At 45.4% G+C, this 16178-nt stretch overlaps 1 protein-coding gene across 1 annotated transcript in view; it reads right to left on the bottom strand.

The window, feature by feature from the left end:
- Positions 1-16178, bottom strand: part of LOC135217537 (serine/threonine-protein kinase atr-like) — a 796062-nt gene that overhangs the window by 556205 nt on the left and 223679 nt on the right. The window contains 1 exon segment of the mRNA XM_064253504.1: positions 12254-12460. Within this exon segment, the coding sequence (XP_064109574.1) occupies positions 12254-12460 (207 nt within the window).

The raw sequence follows: 16178 nt of genomic DNA, 5'->3' as shown, positions 1-16178 counted from the left end.
CTGCCACCCAGGGCAGGCCGGTAGATCACCTGACCTACCTGTAGCGAGTGGCGCGAAATTTGAATTTCTGTCGGGGACGACGGAGTCTTAGTTATGTATATATCTGACAGGTAAGTTGATTGTATGAAATGTACCCATAATCATAAGAACACTAGGCACGATCCAAATATCCCTGAAAAGGAATCTAGAAAAACTAGAGGCTGAAGTAGCTCCAGGACTCATGCAGAAGAGTGTGATCCTAGAAATGGCGCACATAGTAAGAAAAGTGATGGACTCCTAAGGAGGCAGGATGCAACCCGGAACCCCACACTATAAAAACCACCCAGTCGAAATTGGAGGACTGTGATAGAGCAAAAAAAAAAAATAATAATAAATAAATAATAATAATAATAATATCTGAAAACCAGTGAAGACGAGTGGCTAAAGAGTGCATGGGAAGAAGGACTAAACAAAGTAGATGAAGACCCAGAAATATACAGACAGGGGAAAGACAAACAGAACAGAGGAATGGCACAGCAAACCAATGCACGGACAATACATGAGACAGACTAAAGAACTGGCCAGCGATAAAACATGGCAATGGCTACAGAGGGGAAAGCTCAAGAAAGAAACAAGGAAACAAAGAAGGAATGATAATGGCGGCACAAGATCAGGCCCTAAGAACCAGATATGCTCAAAGAACGACAGATGGAAATAACATCTCAACCAAATGCAGGAAGTGCAATATGACAAACAAGAACATAAACCACATAACAAGCGAAAGTCCAGCACTAACACAAAACCAGTACAAAAAGAGGCATGATTCAGTGGCAAAACCCCTCCACTAGAGCCAGTGGAAGAAACACCAGCTACGTTGCAGTAATAAGTGGTACGAGCACTAACCCAAAGGAGTGATAGAAAACGATCAGGCAAAGATCCTCTGGGACTATGGTATCAAAACAGATAGGGTGATATGTGCAAATAGACCAGAAGTGACGTTGATTGACAAAATTAAGAAGAAAGTATCACTCATTAATGTCACAATACCATGGGACACCAAAGTTGAAGAGAAAGAAAGGGGAAAAAATGGATAAGTATCAAGACCTGAAAATAGAAATAAGAAGGATATGGGATATGCCAGTGGAAATTGTTCCCATTATATAGGAACACTAGGCACGATCCCAAGATCCATGAAAATGAATCTGAATAAACTAGAGGCTGAAGTAGCTCCAGGATTCATGCAGAAGAGTGTGCTCCTGGAAACAGCGCACATAGTAAGAAAAGTGATGGACTTCTAAGGAGGCAGGATGCAACCCGGAACCCCCACACTATAAATACACCCAGTTGAATTGGATGACTCTGATAAACAAAATAAATAAAAAAAAAAAATAATAATAATAATAGTAATAAAGATGGAGTTTAGAATGGAAAAATGTACCTTGGCCAACACGCAAAAAGGCAAAGTGACAATGACAGAAGGGATAAAGCTTCAAGTCAGGAATAGCATCAACCATACAGATGACACAGGATACAAATACCTAGGAATAATAGAAGGAGAGGATATAGAACACCAAGAGATGAAGGACACGATTAGGAAAGAATACAGTAGAACCCCGGACCTCAATGCTAATCCGTTCCAGAAGAAGCAACGAAATGCGATTTAGTTGATATCTGAATTATTAATCATTATTTGACCACCATTTATTACCCTAACCTTGCCTGTTTATATAAATCATTACACTGAAATAAACATAAATTACAATAAATTAAGTTCAGTGTTAAATAACATACCGTAGCAGAGCAACTTTGTTTAATCTTTAAATACTAATAGTATACTTTATCAAACTAACTGGCTTATGAACGCCCAATGCAGCCATATTACCGATGGTTGACTGAACGCCATAGGCTATGCTACGTACGTAGTATGTACTGGAAGGGGTAGGCACAAATATTGTTGATAATAAAACATTGAAAATAAAGCCTAATTATTACAGCAAATTTACAAAATATTTAAAAATAAGCTGAATTATGTCTATTATCAGAAACTTAAAGAAAAATTGCCTGAGTTACATCACCAGCCAGTGGCGTGAGCAGACGTAAACAAAACATCATACAGAGAAATGAGGCCACTTTGCATAGCCTCTTTATATACTTCATGAATGAGACGACATTATCAGTGGAGTAATACCCGTTGGAAGTAGATCCCCATAAATGTATTCCTTTAAAATTGGAAAGAATCCTGATATTACGGGTAACTGGGGAACTATTGATATGACAATTTGTCCAAAATTGCATTTTTCCTAACTATACAAACCTGAGGTCCTTTTACAATAGGAAGGTACTAGCGGCAGCTGGATAGGTCGTAAGCTTTCGAACAAGGGGTTCGGTAGTTAACTGCTTGTCCGACAGGCGCGCGCGCGCGACTGGGAGGTAAACAAATCACTTTTGCTTTTGTCCCAAGCAAAAACTGCAGAGTGAGGGGTGGCATGAGGTGGGACTATGTGTAAAAGGACCTCAGGTTTGTATAGTTAGGAAAAATGCAATTTTGGACAAATTGTCATTTGTTCCGACACGGCATACAAACCTTCGGTCCTTTTACAATAGGAAGACTCACTTCTTGGTGGGAGGAATCTGAGTCTTTTGTGAACAGACTGGTGTTCGCCCAACCTTGGAATGCCTCCCTGGTCGTAAGAGCGAGGGAGGGATCCAAGCCTCTGTCCGATTGATCGGGGTGTGCACCGCAGGATCAATGGTCAGACCTCTGGACCAAGTACTAAGAGAGAAGCAAGCGTATCTCTTCGTACCAGCAAACAAGAACAAGTTCCTATTTGCAAGAGGCAACATAAAGTTATGGTTTGTCTCTTGTTGGCATCCACTTCGCCCCCCTTGTAGGAGGAAGTGGTGGATATTCGCTCCCATCCCTAGTGAAAGGGATAGGATGGGGCTCTGTCGAGTAGCTCACCTGCATCTCGTCCTTATCCAGCAAGGTGATGACCATATCCCTCTACCCACAGGTAGAGGGGGAGAAAAAGATAGGAAGAGAAGCCAGTCACTCTCTCATTCACTTATCTATTCTTACAGTCACACCAGGACTCGATGCTGTTCAGCCTGCTAGGGTCTGGGTTAGCTACATAATGTGTTGAGCAGCCACCACAGGTCCCAAGGAAAACGATCCAAGGACCTGTGGGCAATATCCAAAAGGTAGAAGGAGGTGCCCGTGGTCTGGTTGTACCAGACCCCTGCCTTCAGTACCTGCGCCACGGAGAAGTTCTTGTGTAACTCGAGGGAGTGTACTTCTAGGTCATCTTGATGCTGACGAAGAGTCTTCAACACTCAGCCTGGGATGTCGAGTTTCTTCAGAAAGCGCGGTCGCGCTTTCACAGGACAAAGCAGCATCTCCTTCGCATCGAAGGCGGTGAAGTCCATTGGGGAGGGGATTGTGAAGGACTCTAACCGATCGTCAGGAACCGAAGGGTTCTGAGTCTTCGCCACGAAGTCGGTACGAAATCGAGCGTCACGAATCCCCATCCCTGGAATGCTTGACTTCGCAGGAGGAAAAGTCATGCAATTAGCTCAGAGGAAAAGAAGGAATGGTCGTATGACCTATCCCTCTTCTCGCCTTCGGTGATGTCCTGTACCCATACTGGTCTATCCGTCTGCAGCGAAGTGTCTCACATTCTCCTATCCCCATGCAGTGAAGTTCTTCTTCTCGGTAGTGGATAGGACACCGACACTCAATGGTGGGTGTCGATGGTATGGGTACTGTGACAAGCCGTTAGGACGAAGAAAAGACTGTTATGGAACAACCGAACTAAGTCCACAGCGAAGTTCGTAACTGACTTAGGCACTCTGACAGCTGCCGACTGACTGCGTTCGGTAGGAGCAAGTTGTCCAAGCACCTGAAGCAAGTCACGTGACCTTCGCCTTAAAAGGGTTATGCCAAGAGACTAAACAAATAATTTGTTCGTCACCGATGCCAGAAGGCGAGGTGATGATTCTCTTAAGGCATGTGCCCAACAGGCGAAAGTCAATTGCCTTCTAGAGACCGAGGGTACCCTGATGGCAAGATATCTCATAGTATAGTTGATCTCAGCTAAGGAGAAACAACACTATGTGTCGTTGAAGACGAAGGTGTACAGAAAATGCAACCTACGTCTTCACAGCTGAACCGAGAGAAGGATTCTCAAGATTCTGAACCTGTGCTACAAAGACTGAGAACACTAACCGCATTCATTGCTGTCCGTGAGGATCGTAGTTGCAATAAAAGCGAGCGCTTTTCAGTAATGAAGACACAGGGAAATACTGCCTGAAGAACTGCTTCTCATGGGCTGAACATTTGGAAGTAGAGCTGTCAGGTCGGAGAGTAGGCGATGTCTTCTGACACATCTGTTAATTCGGGGCGGCAAACAATGAATATTGCACACCTACGAATACGAGATATTTTGAAGACAAACTCAGATGTCTGCAAAAATCATTCGCATTATCGCGGTGCGATGCAGCGGGAGACTAGTACAGACTTCTGTTACCGTGCGGTAAACAGAAAGATGAAAGAGTCCAAGAGATATCTCTGTTGAAAATTCTCACAATGTCGAAGGCGATGAAATCGAGCGTCACAGCAGTAGATGGTCCTTCATTATTGCGAGAATCCCCGTTAATCAGAGACCTAAGTCCATGATTGTTGGGTAGAGATATGGTTTGGTAGTCAATCAAACCAGGGGAGAGAGAGACGTAACCAACCATGCATCTCGGAGACCTAGCTGATACTGAGCTGCTATCAGGCAGTTCAATACGCAGTAGCTCTCGGTGACTCGTCATCCTGAGTTGCCAGTTATTCCTTCCACGAAGGAATGTGTTCGGCTAGAAACCATCGAGCATAAAGAATATGCTCGAGCTTAATATATTTAAACGAACGGATTTCGGTAAATACAAAAGCTGATTTGGTGTTGTCATGACAATACCAAGTATCTAAAATCGAAACTGATAACTGCTGGGAGGTTGCAGCAACCCCGAGTTGCAGTTCAATTAAGATACAATTCGTCTCGGTCACAAACTGTAGAGTTAACTACGGTATCGCCTACCCCCCGGACAATTCAACTGTTAAAAGAATCAGTTCGCGAGGGTAATATACGTAGTTATATTTTGTAGGTTCTGTACCACGACCTCCATCCTAAATTCTTTTCCCCTCGAGGAATGAGAATAAGGATTGGAGATCGACCGCCTTCGTTCTCTAGTCAAGAGAGTGAAGGAGAAGTCTTTCCCAAAGGAAAGCTTCAATGGTGAACAGAATACCGAAGACGATAGTTTCAAGCCAAACTGGAAGTTCCCGTCCATCTTCTCTATTCCAGGTTAATCGCCTACTGTGAGATACTCTTCTTTCAGCAGCAGTCTTCTTCCAAATGCTAGAAATTACAGGAATTCGAGCATAAGCGAGGTTCCCGATTATCGTGTAACAATTATCGGGGATTCTCGCTCACTTTGGACCGTGGTCTCGCCTAAGTGTTTGGAGATCGTAAAAAACTCGAACACTCTGAGTGCGCTAGAAATTCCGTAGAATTCTAAGCACTCTGCGCGACCCCCACCGAATTCGTCAAACGATATCGGCTGGTGGTCCTCTCGATTCCCGTAGAAATCGAGAAAGGGGCAGGATCTCTCCTCAACGACCGGGGCTTACGTCAGGTAGGACCCGAAGGTCCCCCCGGTAGCGCAGCCCCTAACGTGGGATCTTACAGAGAAATCTCTATAGGATCCCTCCCCTTTCCCTCGTAGCCGTAAGGAGAGAGGGAATGGGGGAGGAATTGGATACTGGCTCGCCTTCCCAGCGGAACTAGCAGTTGGAGAAGAAAAGGAGCAGCCATCGCCGTAATCAGAGCCTGGGAAAACGTATCGTCAGGAGAAAACGTTTTCCCCGAGGAGGGTTACGAACTCATACTGTAGGTAAGGGTCTGCCGCCACTGTGAACGTTGTCTGGGTGGGGCTGATCGACACCTGACAGGAGAGAGCCGATACCGTCCTCCGACTCATTCTAGTCCTCGTCGAGGTCGAAACCTCTCAGGAGGACCGAAGGGGTATTCAAATACGGTGTCCGAAGACACGTAGAAACGCCTCTGTCGCAGTAGAGGAGGTGAAGTAGCTTGTTCGACCGGCCAGAACTGAGAGAGCCTTCTTGTCCGGAGAACGAGAGACTACCTGGTTTAAACACAGTCGACAAGCTCCGATCGCGGCAGACCCACCGTCGATTTGGGTTCCCTCTCGGGCCCCAAAACGACTCGAGCCGAGACGTGGCTCTGCTGGTGGGAGCAGCGATCCTTCCCCGAGGTCGTTGTGCTGACGAATCAGCGCCATAACCTCGGCAAAGTTCCTCTGAATCTCGGAAGTCACAGCATCTTGCAGAGTAGGACCGTTAAGCCCTTCGAACAAGAGCATATTCCGAGAACCTTCCTCCTAAGAAGGGGGAACAGCGACAGCCCTCTCGGTCTCCTCCAGCCACTTGCTCATACGTCCTGGCCGGGGTCCAAGAACCGTGCCTGGCACGTAGGCGTCGTGGTGGGATCATGATGGGCGCACCCCTCACGATCACTCCTCAATACCTCGCTCCTCCAGGTGTAACCCGAGGAGGTTGAGGTACGGGAGGAGGGCAGACCTGACGCTCCCTCCTCGCTCGCTGGCAGAACCAAGCAGCTTGGAGGGCTGCAGGCGATCGTCAACCCGCGGTGGCGATCGAGCTGCAGGCCTGGTCGAACCGTCTCGCTGTGGAGAACGGCTGGAACTGAGCACAGCGGCCCCCGATCTCGAGTGTCAGAAGAGCTGGTGCTGGTTGCCGTACCCGATCGCTCTCTGTGAGAGCGACGGTCAGGCGACCTGCAGGCTCCACTGTCACAGTGAGACCAGTGCTTGTCCTCACGGCACGTCACGTCGCTGGTTCAGCCGTGGCTGGCACCGGCGAACGGGGGACCTCTTCCCAGCCTCAGCCCGTGGCCGGCCGGTCGTGGACCGTCATGTCATCCCGGATAGCCAGCTGGTCGCCGCGAGAGCGAGAGCTGGTCTGGAGAGAGTCGCGTGAGCGGCTGTCACCAGTCTTCCGCTCCGTGCCGTGAACCTGACGCTGAGCGGGCTCAGAGGTCTGGTTCCTGGCTGCACGGTCGCTGGTAGGCGACCGTACACTTGGTACCCCCCTCCCGCGCACGAGAGGCCGAGACGGACCCTGATGCAGTGGCAGAACCACTGACACCAGGCGAGGAAGTACCGGTGTTAGCCGGTACCCCTCTGGTTTTTTTTTCCCTCCCCGTAGTCTTCTTCCTTGCGGAAGAAGAGACGGGTCCCCGCTCCCAGAAGGAGGCAGGAGGACCAGCGGAAGGAACTCCCTCCCGTCCCACGAGGTGAGGACTGGGTCCCGAGAAGCTCCCGAGGGAGACTTCTTAGGAGGGAGGAGGCAACCTTCTTCTTCCTCGGCTGTGAAGCCTTAGAAGTCGAAGGGGAAGAGGCGGCAGCCGACGACGATGAAGAAGATGAAGGCGACGTTCCTCCTCTTCTTCGTCAGCTTCCTCAGGACAGATGTAAGATCTGCCATCCAGGGCGGAGCCGGGGGCTGCTGTAGCCGAAGCCACAGGGCCCGGACGCACCTGTACAGACAGACCAAAGTCTGGGGTAGTACCACCACGAACAGGGACGACGTCAGCAGGTATGGGCATCTCAGGAACAGCAGGCACAGCCAGCACAGCATCGGCAGGGACAGCCAGCGCAGCAACGGCAGGGACAGCCAGCGCAGCAACGGCAGGGACAGCCAGCGCAGCAACTGCATGGACAGTCAGTACGGAATCGGCAGGTACGGCAGGCAGCACTGGAAAACACAGGAGGTGGAGCAGCAGCCAGCAACATCCTGGTACCGGCGGCAGGTCCAGGGGCGAGCTCTAGGGCAGCGGAAGTGTGGTCGCGGCAGCGCGGCAACCACGAGCGGCGGCGGCACGCCCCCCTCTCGGTACGGCGAACGGCACTTCACAGCGGCTATAGGCAAGACTGTTACCACGTGAGGCGAGTACACCAGGTGAGGAGGGATGTCGTCACCTGGAGTCGATATCGTTGTCATGGTCACCACTCCATGGGTGACCGCAGCAGGCCCAGACATAGAACCGCCACCCCTGGACACTAGGCACGCCCTGCAAATCGAAGGACGCCCATACCTCACCAAGGTCCACCCTCGTGGCAATAGCACCTGCGGAAATAACAGTAGTAGTGATTAGTGGGGGGGAAGTCCCCTCGCGCGGGGGGGGGTGAGCCCCACACCGAACGAGCGGAAGACCCCGAATACAATTGTACATCGGGCACCGAGCGCCCTCCCCCGCGCTCGACAGATCGGGCGAGGAGAAGAACCCAGATAACCTCCCCCCCGAAGGGGAAGGGCCATCTGTGGGAGCTGAGCGGGGGGGAGGGGGGGGGGGGATTCTCGTTCCCCACCCCCCCCCGCACAGCACCCATGTACCCAACAATAATATAAGAGCCGAGATCAATCGTGCCCTCGGCACCGAATGCAAGGGCATAAGGATCAATTCCCTGACTGAGCGGAACTTGAACCAAAATAAATATTGATGCAATCAATAATAAAAGGAATAACATGAAAAGGAATCTTGCAATTACGATTCACTTCACAATGAATAAGGGCTCGGAGCGAGCGCATTTGCGCCCTCGGTACCGAGCGCAAGGGTAAAGGATCCATTCCCGATTATGAACGGAAACCTTGATCCATAATGAATTGATGCAATCAAAATATATATGAAAAATGAAAAAGAATACTGCGCTTGCGATTTCACTTCATACAAAATAAAAAGGGGAAGGATCAATTCCCGGGAAATAGCGGAAACATTGATCCAAGTAAATAAAGCAATCTCAATAAAATATGAAAATGAAAAAGAACTGCACTTGCGATTTCACTTCATTCAAATAAAAAGGGGAAAGGATCAATTTCCGGGTAAGAGCCGAAACTGATCCAAAATGAGTATTGCTACAATCAAAATAAATATATGAAAATGAAAAAGAATACAGTACTTGCGATTCCACTTCCATACAGAATAAGTTTCGTGCCGAGCGCATTCGCTCGGCAACAAGCATACAGGTCAAAAAAAAATATAAAAGGGCACTTACGATTTTCATCTACACATTTCCAACCCAAATATAGCTCGGAGTGAGCACTCTCCGCCCTCGCACCGAGCATACACAATACGAGGATCATTTCTGGGAAAAATGAATTCCCGCACTTACGCCCTTCAGTCCCGGCACTCGGGTAATCGGAGGGCGTGGAGAAACCAAGATCCTTTAATTCACAATTGAATTCAATGGAAATAAATATGAAAATGATTGTACTTACAATTCAGTTTCACTAGAAATAGGAGAAAAAGAAAAACACAACCATGCGAAAGCAACGACGATGAAGCGGGCAGAGAGCGATGATAACACCCGTCTACACGCCAGCAGCCGAAAGCAAAAGTGGTTTGTTTACCTCCCAGTCGCGCGGCGCGCGCGCGCCTGTCGGACAAGCAGTTAACTACCGAACCCCTTGTTCGAAAGCTTACGACCTATCCAGCTGCCGCTAGTACCTTCCTATTGTAAAAGGACCGAAGGTTTGTATGCCGTGTCGGAACAAATCACAAAACCCTTTAGTTTGGTTATAAGTCAAGCACAACTGGGAACTACAAATTATGAGCATTGTAAGTCAAGCATGACTAGGAACTACGAAAGATAAGCAGACTGCAAAATGTTTTGGGAGGCAAAAGAACTGTCTGAAACTGACAAAAACACACATGTAGTACTTCATTTAATTTAACTCGGTTTATAAATAAAGTAGCAGCAATTCTTAAACCTAGCTTTCTTTCATAAATTATGTTCCATTCAGCAACTAAAGACAGTGATCATATTGGTAAAATGAAATCAGCTGATTATTTCAAAGATGTAAACAAGACCAGAATGCAAATGGCAGATCGCTCTGTTCATATTATAATTTGATAATACGGTAATAATACATGCAGTATGATTAGATACAGTAAATCAAGGGTTTTTATTAAATGATCACTATTCTCAATGCACAACTATTATTTGCTCTCTCTCTCTCTCTCTCTCTCTCCATCTCCCTCTCTCTCTCTCTCGTCTCTCTCTCTCCTCTCTCTCTCTCCTCTCCTCTCCTCTCTCTCTCTCTCTCTCTCTCTCTCTCTCTCTCTAAGAGGCTCTGGTCACTTTCCTAGAAGCAATGCATTCAAGAGATGAGCCCATGACCTGATGACGTTCCACAGTAAGGGTCTGTTATTAACCAAGAAGTACACTCAGCATATCCAGAGGGAATAGAAGTGCCAGCTTGACATTATACCTACTCATAATGAGAGAATAGAACAAGCCATGGAAACTGATCTTGATCTGAAGACACAAAGGAGACTGAGCACAATTCCTGCATTTACCTTCAGGTTTACAACCAATCACAGAACCAGTCAGGTTGGAACATGTACTACCTGCACAATGCTGCTTAGTACCAGACCATGGACAGCCCAGGATGATCATTGCTGTGCAGCTTGCAACCAAACAAAAGTATGTCCCGAAAATACTGAGTTCAATCTGAGGAATCATGCCAGTAATTAGTCTCGGGAAGGGATGAGTAGACTCTTCCTTATGCACCCCCAAAGAAGTACAAGCACAGAAAGCCAAGATCAGCCTTCCTTTCCTGGTAAGACCAAGAGGATGACCAGGCATAAGCAAGGCTAATACAATGGTAATCTGTCATCAGGAAGCTCTTGAACCCACCCACAGTTTGCTCATCCTGTGAATGAATGCATTAATCATTGTCAATCTCAGTAAAAAAGCAATGTCAACATGAAAACCTGTTAAAACTTCTTGTGGAGAGTTGTGTTCCAGGCCTTCTTCCTAAGCTTTCACCAGTCTGGAGACAAGGAAGGTGAGAAGGAAGAAGCCAAAGCATGCCAGTGCATCTTCAACCTCCATAATCAGGACTCTCCAACCTTACCTATGACCACCAAGAGTAGCATACCCTTCACCATTCTAAAGGCATTTGAGGAATTTGTCTGTTTGATATTAAAGTTACTGGTCAGCATTATTTATAGTTCTTAGGAATACGGACAGAGACAAGCATCCCCCAAGGAACAGGTGTTTACTGTGGGACCTACCGAAGCAACAACAGCAAGAATGACTTTAACATCAGGCACAATGCAGGCTACTATCGAAGCAGAAACACCAGCTGAGACTGAGGCAGGTTTAGAGATCTTGGTTGAAGCCAAGTGATCCAGGCAGATACAGATGGACCGATTACCCATTAACCAAAGAGAAGGCCAGAGTGCCTCCAGCAACTCATTTGCTTCATTAAGATGTCTTGGAGTATTCAGTACAACAAAAACAGGAGAAAAAGGAATAAAGGAAGAATAAATCAAAGTCCTGGCCACCATAATCACATTCAGGTTGGTTATCATCCAGCCTCAGCCCTCCCTCTTCAGAATAGCAATGGGAGGACAGACAGTCCATTGTCTAAGCAGTGGAATCTGGGGTTTTCACACAAAATCACTGTTGAAAGCCTGTCAAGGGAAAATCGGTGTGTTGGTCTCAGGAGATGCCAAAGGGGCCTTCTTTGACTTCTTGGACCCATATTTCAACCACTGGCCAAGAGACATATTTTGTGCAATTCAAAAAAATTATGTAAACTCCTATCCTGTGCACAAAGAAAACACAAGAATGACACTCAATATTCAGGGATAACAATATGTCAACAAACAAACAGTCATGCCTTACAACTACCTCACAAGAGAGGAATTATTCATCCTCATTCATATCACAAACATATTTATTACAAAAAGAAGGCCAAAAGTCTTCAACAGGAAATACACAATAGTACAGCACTCAATCAACAGTAGCCAAAGTAAAAACCTGACAGTATATAAACATCTAAACAGCAGTGCAGCTTTAGTGACACCAAAAGTTGAGTGAGAGGGTGAGTTCCTTATCCCCTAACTCACCTGCTACAATGACCTAGCCAGCTTTCACCACAGGTAAATCCATACACAATACGAAAGTTTATCTCCTCATATGAACACAGCAGTTTTGTGTAATAAAAATATCACAGCTTTTATTTAAATACAGTTTTCACATTGTGTTTTCATGAAAAATTGGTTCAGTACCTTGTTTTTACATCAAACATTTAAACATAGAGATGCAACAAACCATAAAAGGAAGAGTAAACTGTCAGAAGACACAAATTAACTACATAAAATCAATGTTAACAAAACTATACCTTGGTTTGTGGTAATTCAACAGCAACATGAGCAGTGGTTGCAATGACATGACAAGCAGCTGCAACTTCAGTTAGAGGTAGCACTGAAGGTTGTTCTGACCATAATTTAAGAGATGTATCTACTTTCTGAAGAGCTAATTTCCACCATTTACTTAGGCTTTCAACACCTATACTTACTCCAGTAGCCTCCCTGTTGGAAAAACAAGACTTCACAGTATGATAAAAAATGCCTTACCAATAAGTGCTGAGCAAATGAAACTGACACAAGCAGGCAAGAGGCAAAACTACCAGTCTGTATCATGAAGTATACAACTGTTTACATAAACTGTACCTATGAATTGCATGAGAAAGCACATCCAATACTGTTTACACAGAATAATTACATACCATATAAGTATGATCACTACTATGCATTTATCAAAAAACCTATGGAGGATCACAGCAAAACTGAAAAATAAATAAATAATCTTCTAACATACTGAATGTTTAAAATGCCTTCCTCATTTACTTAACCCATTCTCATAATCTTTACAAATTCTAGAAGCTCCGTTCATAAGTCAAAAGAAGATCAAGAAAACTGATAGACTGGGCTAAATCTAAGGTTACACACACATCAATGGCATAAGGAAAAAAATAGAAAAAATTTTCTGTACCTTTCACAGGAAGTTGAAAGAGAACACACTTTTAATCAATTTGTATTTTTCATAGCTAACAAACCTGAGGCCTTAACAATAGGATAATCTGGAGCCAGCTGGAAACCAGTTAAAAAGCAATCAAAGATTGTAATGCAAGGAATATGTGACATCTGGCAACTCATGCATATACCTCTAGGTGGAGGCTGGTTACTGACCACGCTTGGAACCCCATGACACACTAGTCTTTCTTCCATCCCAGGATATGAAAGGGGTGGTTAGAGGTGAGCAATCAATGTTTAAGACCTCAGGTTTGTTAGCCATGAAAAATACAAATTGAGATCAAGTGAAGGAAGATATGGAGAGAAGAGGTTTGGTGAAGGATGATGCCTTTGATAGAAGGTGAGACAGAAGAAGGTTTGATAGCTATGAAAAATATACTGTTTAAAAATTTCTTATCTGTTCATGCGCCGAACAAACCTTCGGTCTTAACAATAGGATAAACTTATACTTGGAGGGAGGTACAAGTATACTCTGAGCTGAATGGGGGTTCAGCCCACCTGACCATCCTTCCTAGAAGTTCAAGTTCTAAAGGAGGGGGCCAGAGCCAGTGAAAGAATAGATATGCGAGTATTTAAATATTCAGCCCTCTAGGATTAAACAATGATACATGTCCAGATTCACTGCATTTATGGAAGACCATGAGAACTCCATCTGTTCATGCAACAAATCTTGTAAGCAACAAGGAGTTTGTCACCACTCCTCCCTCCCCTTACAAGAAAGGAGTAAATGTTACTGCTAAGCAGATTTGTCTATTGTATGGAATACAAACCAAAAAAGCCAGTGAAGTATGGCCACCACACTCACCTGTATCAGACCACTTCCAGCGTATGACTAGTCTATTCTTCAACCCACTAGGAAGAGGAAAGGAAAAAAGAGAAAGAAAGAGACCAGCCAAATCACTCATTCTCTCTTCCATGCAATCATCTTGGGTAAGATATAAACTGTCCTGCCAGGGACACTGGATGAACTACAAACTTATTGGGCAGTCACCACCGGACCCAAGAAAAGTTTCCAAGGACCTGTGGGCAACATCCTTCCGGTAAAAGGAAGGGAAAATGGTTTGCCGAAGCCAAGAGCCAGCATTCAAAATCCTATGAACAGACAAGTTTAAACACCTCACAAAGCCAGAATGAAATGGTATTCTTCAGCACTTCTTTCTTGGTTTGGCCCATGCTAACAAAAAGTCTATGAGTCTTTTTTAGATAGCAACGCAGAGCTCTGATGGGACAAAGCAACAGACAAATAATAATTGCTACAGATCTCTGTCCATGAACTCACTCAGGGAGAGAATAAAAAATGAGGCATCTCTTTATCCTGCAAAATCTCGATGTTGTTCAGGAGTTTCAAGCAATCCTGTTCACCAAGAGAACTCAAGCCTCTGATGTGGGATCTTACTCTGGTCCCAAGTAGTCTCACTCGAGCTCCTTTGAGCTGCTGAGTCAATTGTCCGACAGGGATCTGACTCTGAAAACAGTTTTCCTGTAGCCTTGGCTCACCTAGAGAGAGTTGGAGAGCTTCATGGCCAGAGTTATAATGTTGAACACACCAGGGGTTGTGGGTTGGTGGACCTCAAATTTGTCCCGAAATTCATGGTTAAGACTCAAAATCCATCAGATTTGCCTCATTTTTTATTCTCTCCCTGAATGAGTTCATGGGCAGAGATCTGTAGCAGTTATTATTTGTCTATTGCTTTGTCCCATCAGAGCACTGTGTTGCTATCTAAAAAGGACTCTCAAACTTTTTGTTAGCATGGGCCAAACCAAGAGAGAAGTGTCCAAAAATACCATTTCATTCTGGCTTCATGAGGTGATTAAACTTGTTTGTTCATAGGATTTTGAATGATGGTTCCTGGCTTTGGCAAACCACTTTCCCTTCCTTTTACCAGAAGGATGTTGCCCACAGGTCCTTGGAAACTTTTTTTGGGTCCGGTGGTGACTGCCCAATAAGTTTTGAAGCTCATCCAGAGTCCCTGGCAGGATAGTTTATATCTTACCCAAGATGATTGTGTGGAAGAGAGAATGAGTTAGTTGGCTGGTCACTTTCTTTCTCTTTTTTCCTTTCCTCTTCCTAGAGGTGGGCTGAAGAATAGACAAGTCATATGCTGGAACTGGTCTGATACAGGTGAGTGTGGTGGCCATACAACATTGGCTCTTTTGGTTTGTTTACCATACAATAGGCAAATCTGCTTCGCAGTAACATTTACTCCTTTCTTGTAAGGGGAGGGAGTAGTGGTGACAAAACCCTTGTGGCCTACTAGGTTTGTTGCATGAACAGATGGAGTTCTCATGGTCTTCCATGAATGCAATGAATCTGGACATGTATCATTATTTAATCCTAGAGGGCTGAATATTTAAATACTCGCATATCAATTCTTTCACAAGCTCTGGCCCCATTCTTTAGAACTTGAACTTCTAGGAAGGATGGTCAGGTGGGCTGAACCCCCATTCGGCTCAGGGTATACTTGTGCCTCCCTCCAAGTATAAGTCTTGATACTAGTGCCATTAGCACTGACCCGGAGGCAAGCCAAATTACTGCCTCAACATGAAGATGAAGGAGGAGTAATAAAGAAGGTGGAGAATGAGTAAAGAAAGAAGGAAAAAAGGGCAAAATGAGAGGGAACAGCAGAGAAAGATGGAGAAGATCCAGCAGCGAGGATGGAAGACGCACTAGCTTATAAGAGAAATTTTGGAGGTATGACCTAAAAACTCTCTAAATCCTACAGAATTTTAAAAGCAAAGTTAGTCACCTTAATAATTGTAACTGTGACATACATGCCCTTGTCACCAAATTTACTAAGCTATTTCATGATGTAACAGGCTGGACAAACACTAATGCATGATGTAGATGAGATGGAGAGAGAGAGCCAGCCCAACAACAAACCTACTGTATAGCATCGTATAAACAAGAGTTACTGCAACAGGAGATTGACTATATGCCACAAACAACATGGAGTCATATGTCCTAATGCCTTGCAGTGAAGCTCATCCTAAATGGTTGTAGAAAACCCATGTGGAAGACTTATTTCTACACAGACTGCATGTGTCAAGTGAGTGACAAAGTTGGATCAATGATCAATGATAGCATCAATGCCACTGGAAACATATCTTATCACTAAGTGTGACTTGATCAAGGATATTGGTATGCTCCTCTTATGCATTAGGTCTATGAACTATCCGAATACAATGTAATGCTCTTTGACATAAAGAATGCCCCAGGAGCTTCCCAGTATA

Source organism: Macrobrachium nipponense, chromosome 7, assembly GCF_015104395.2.
Source record: "Macrobrachium nipponense isolate FS-2020 chromosome 7, ASM1510439v2, whole genome shotgun sequence".
Taxonomy (NCBI): Eukaryota; Metazoa; Arthropoda; class Malacostraca; order Decapoda; family Palaemonidae; genus Macrobrachium; species Macrobrachium nipponense.
Note: the sequence above shows the minus strand (reverse complement) of the source record. Positions and strands in the feature narration are given on the sequence as shown.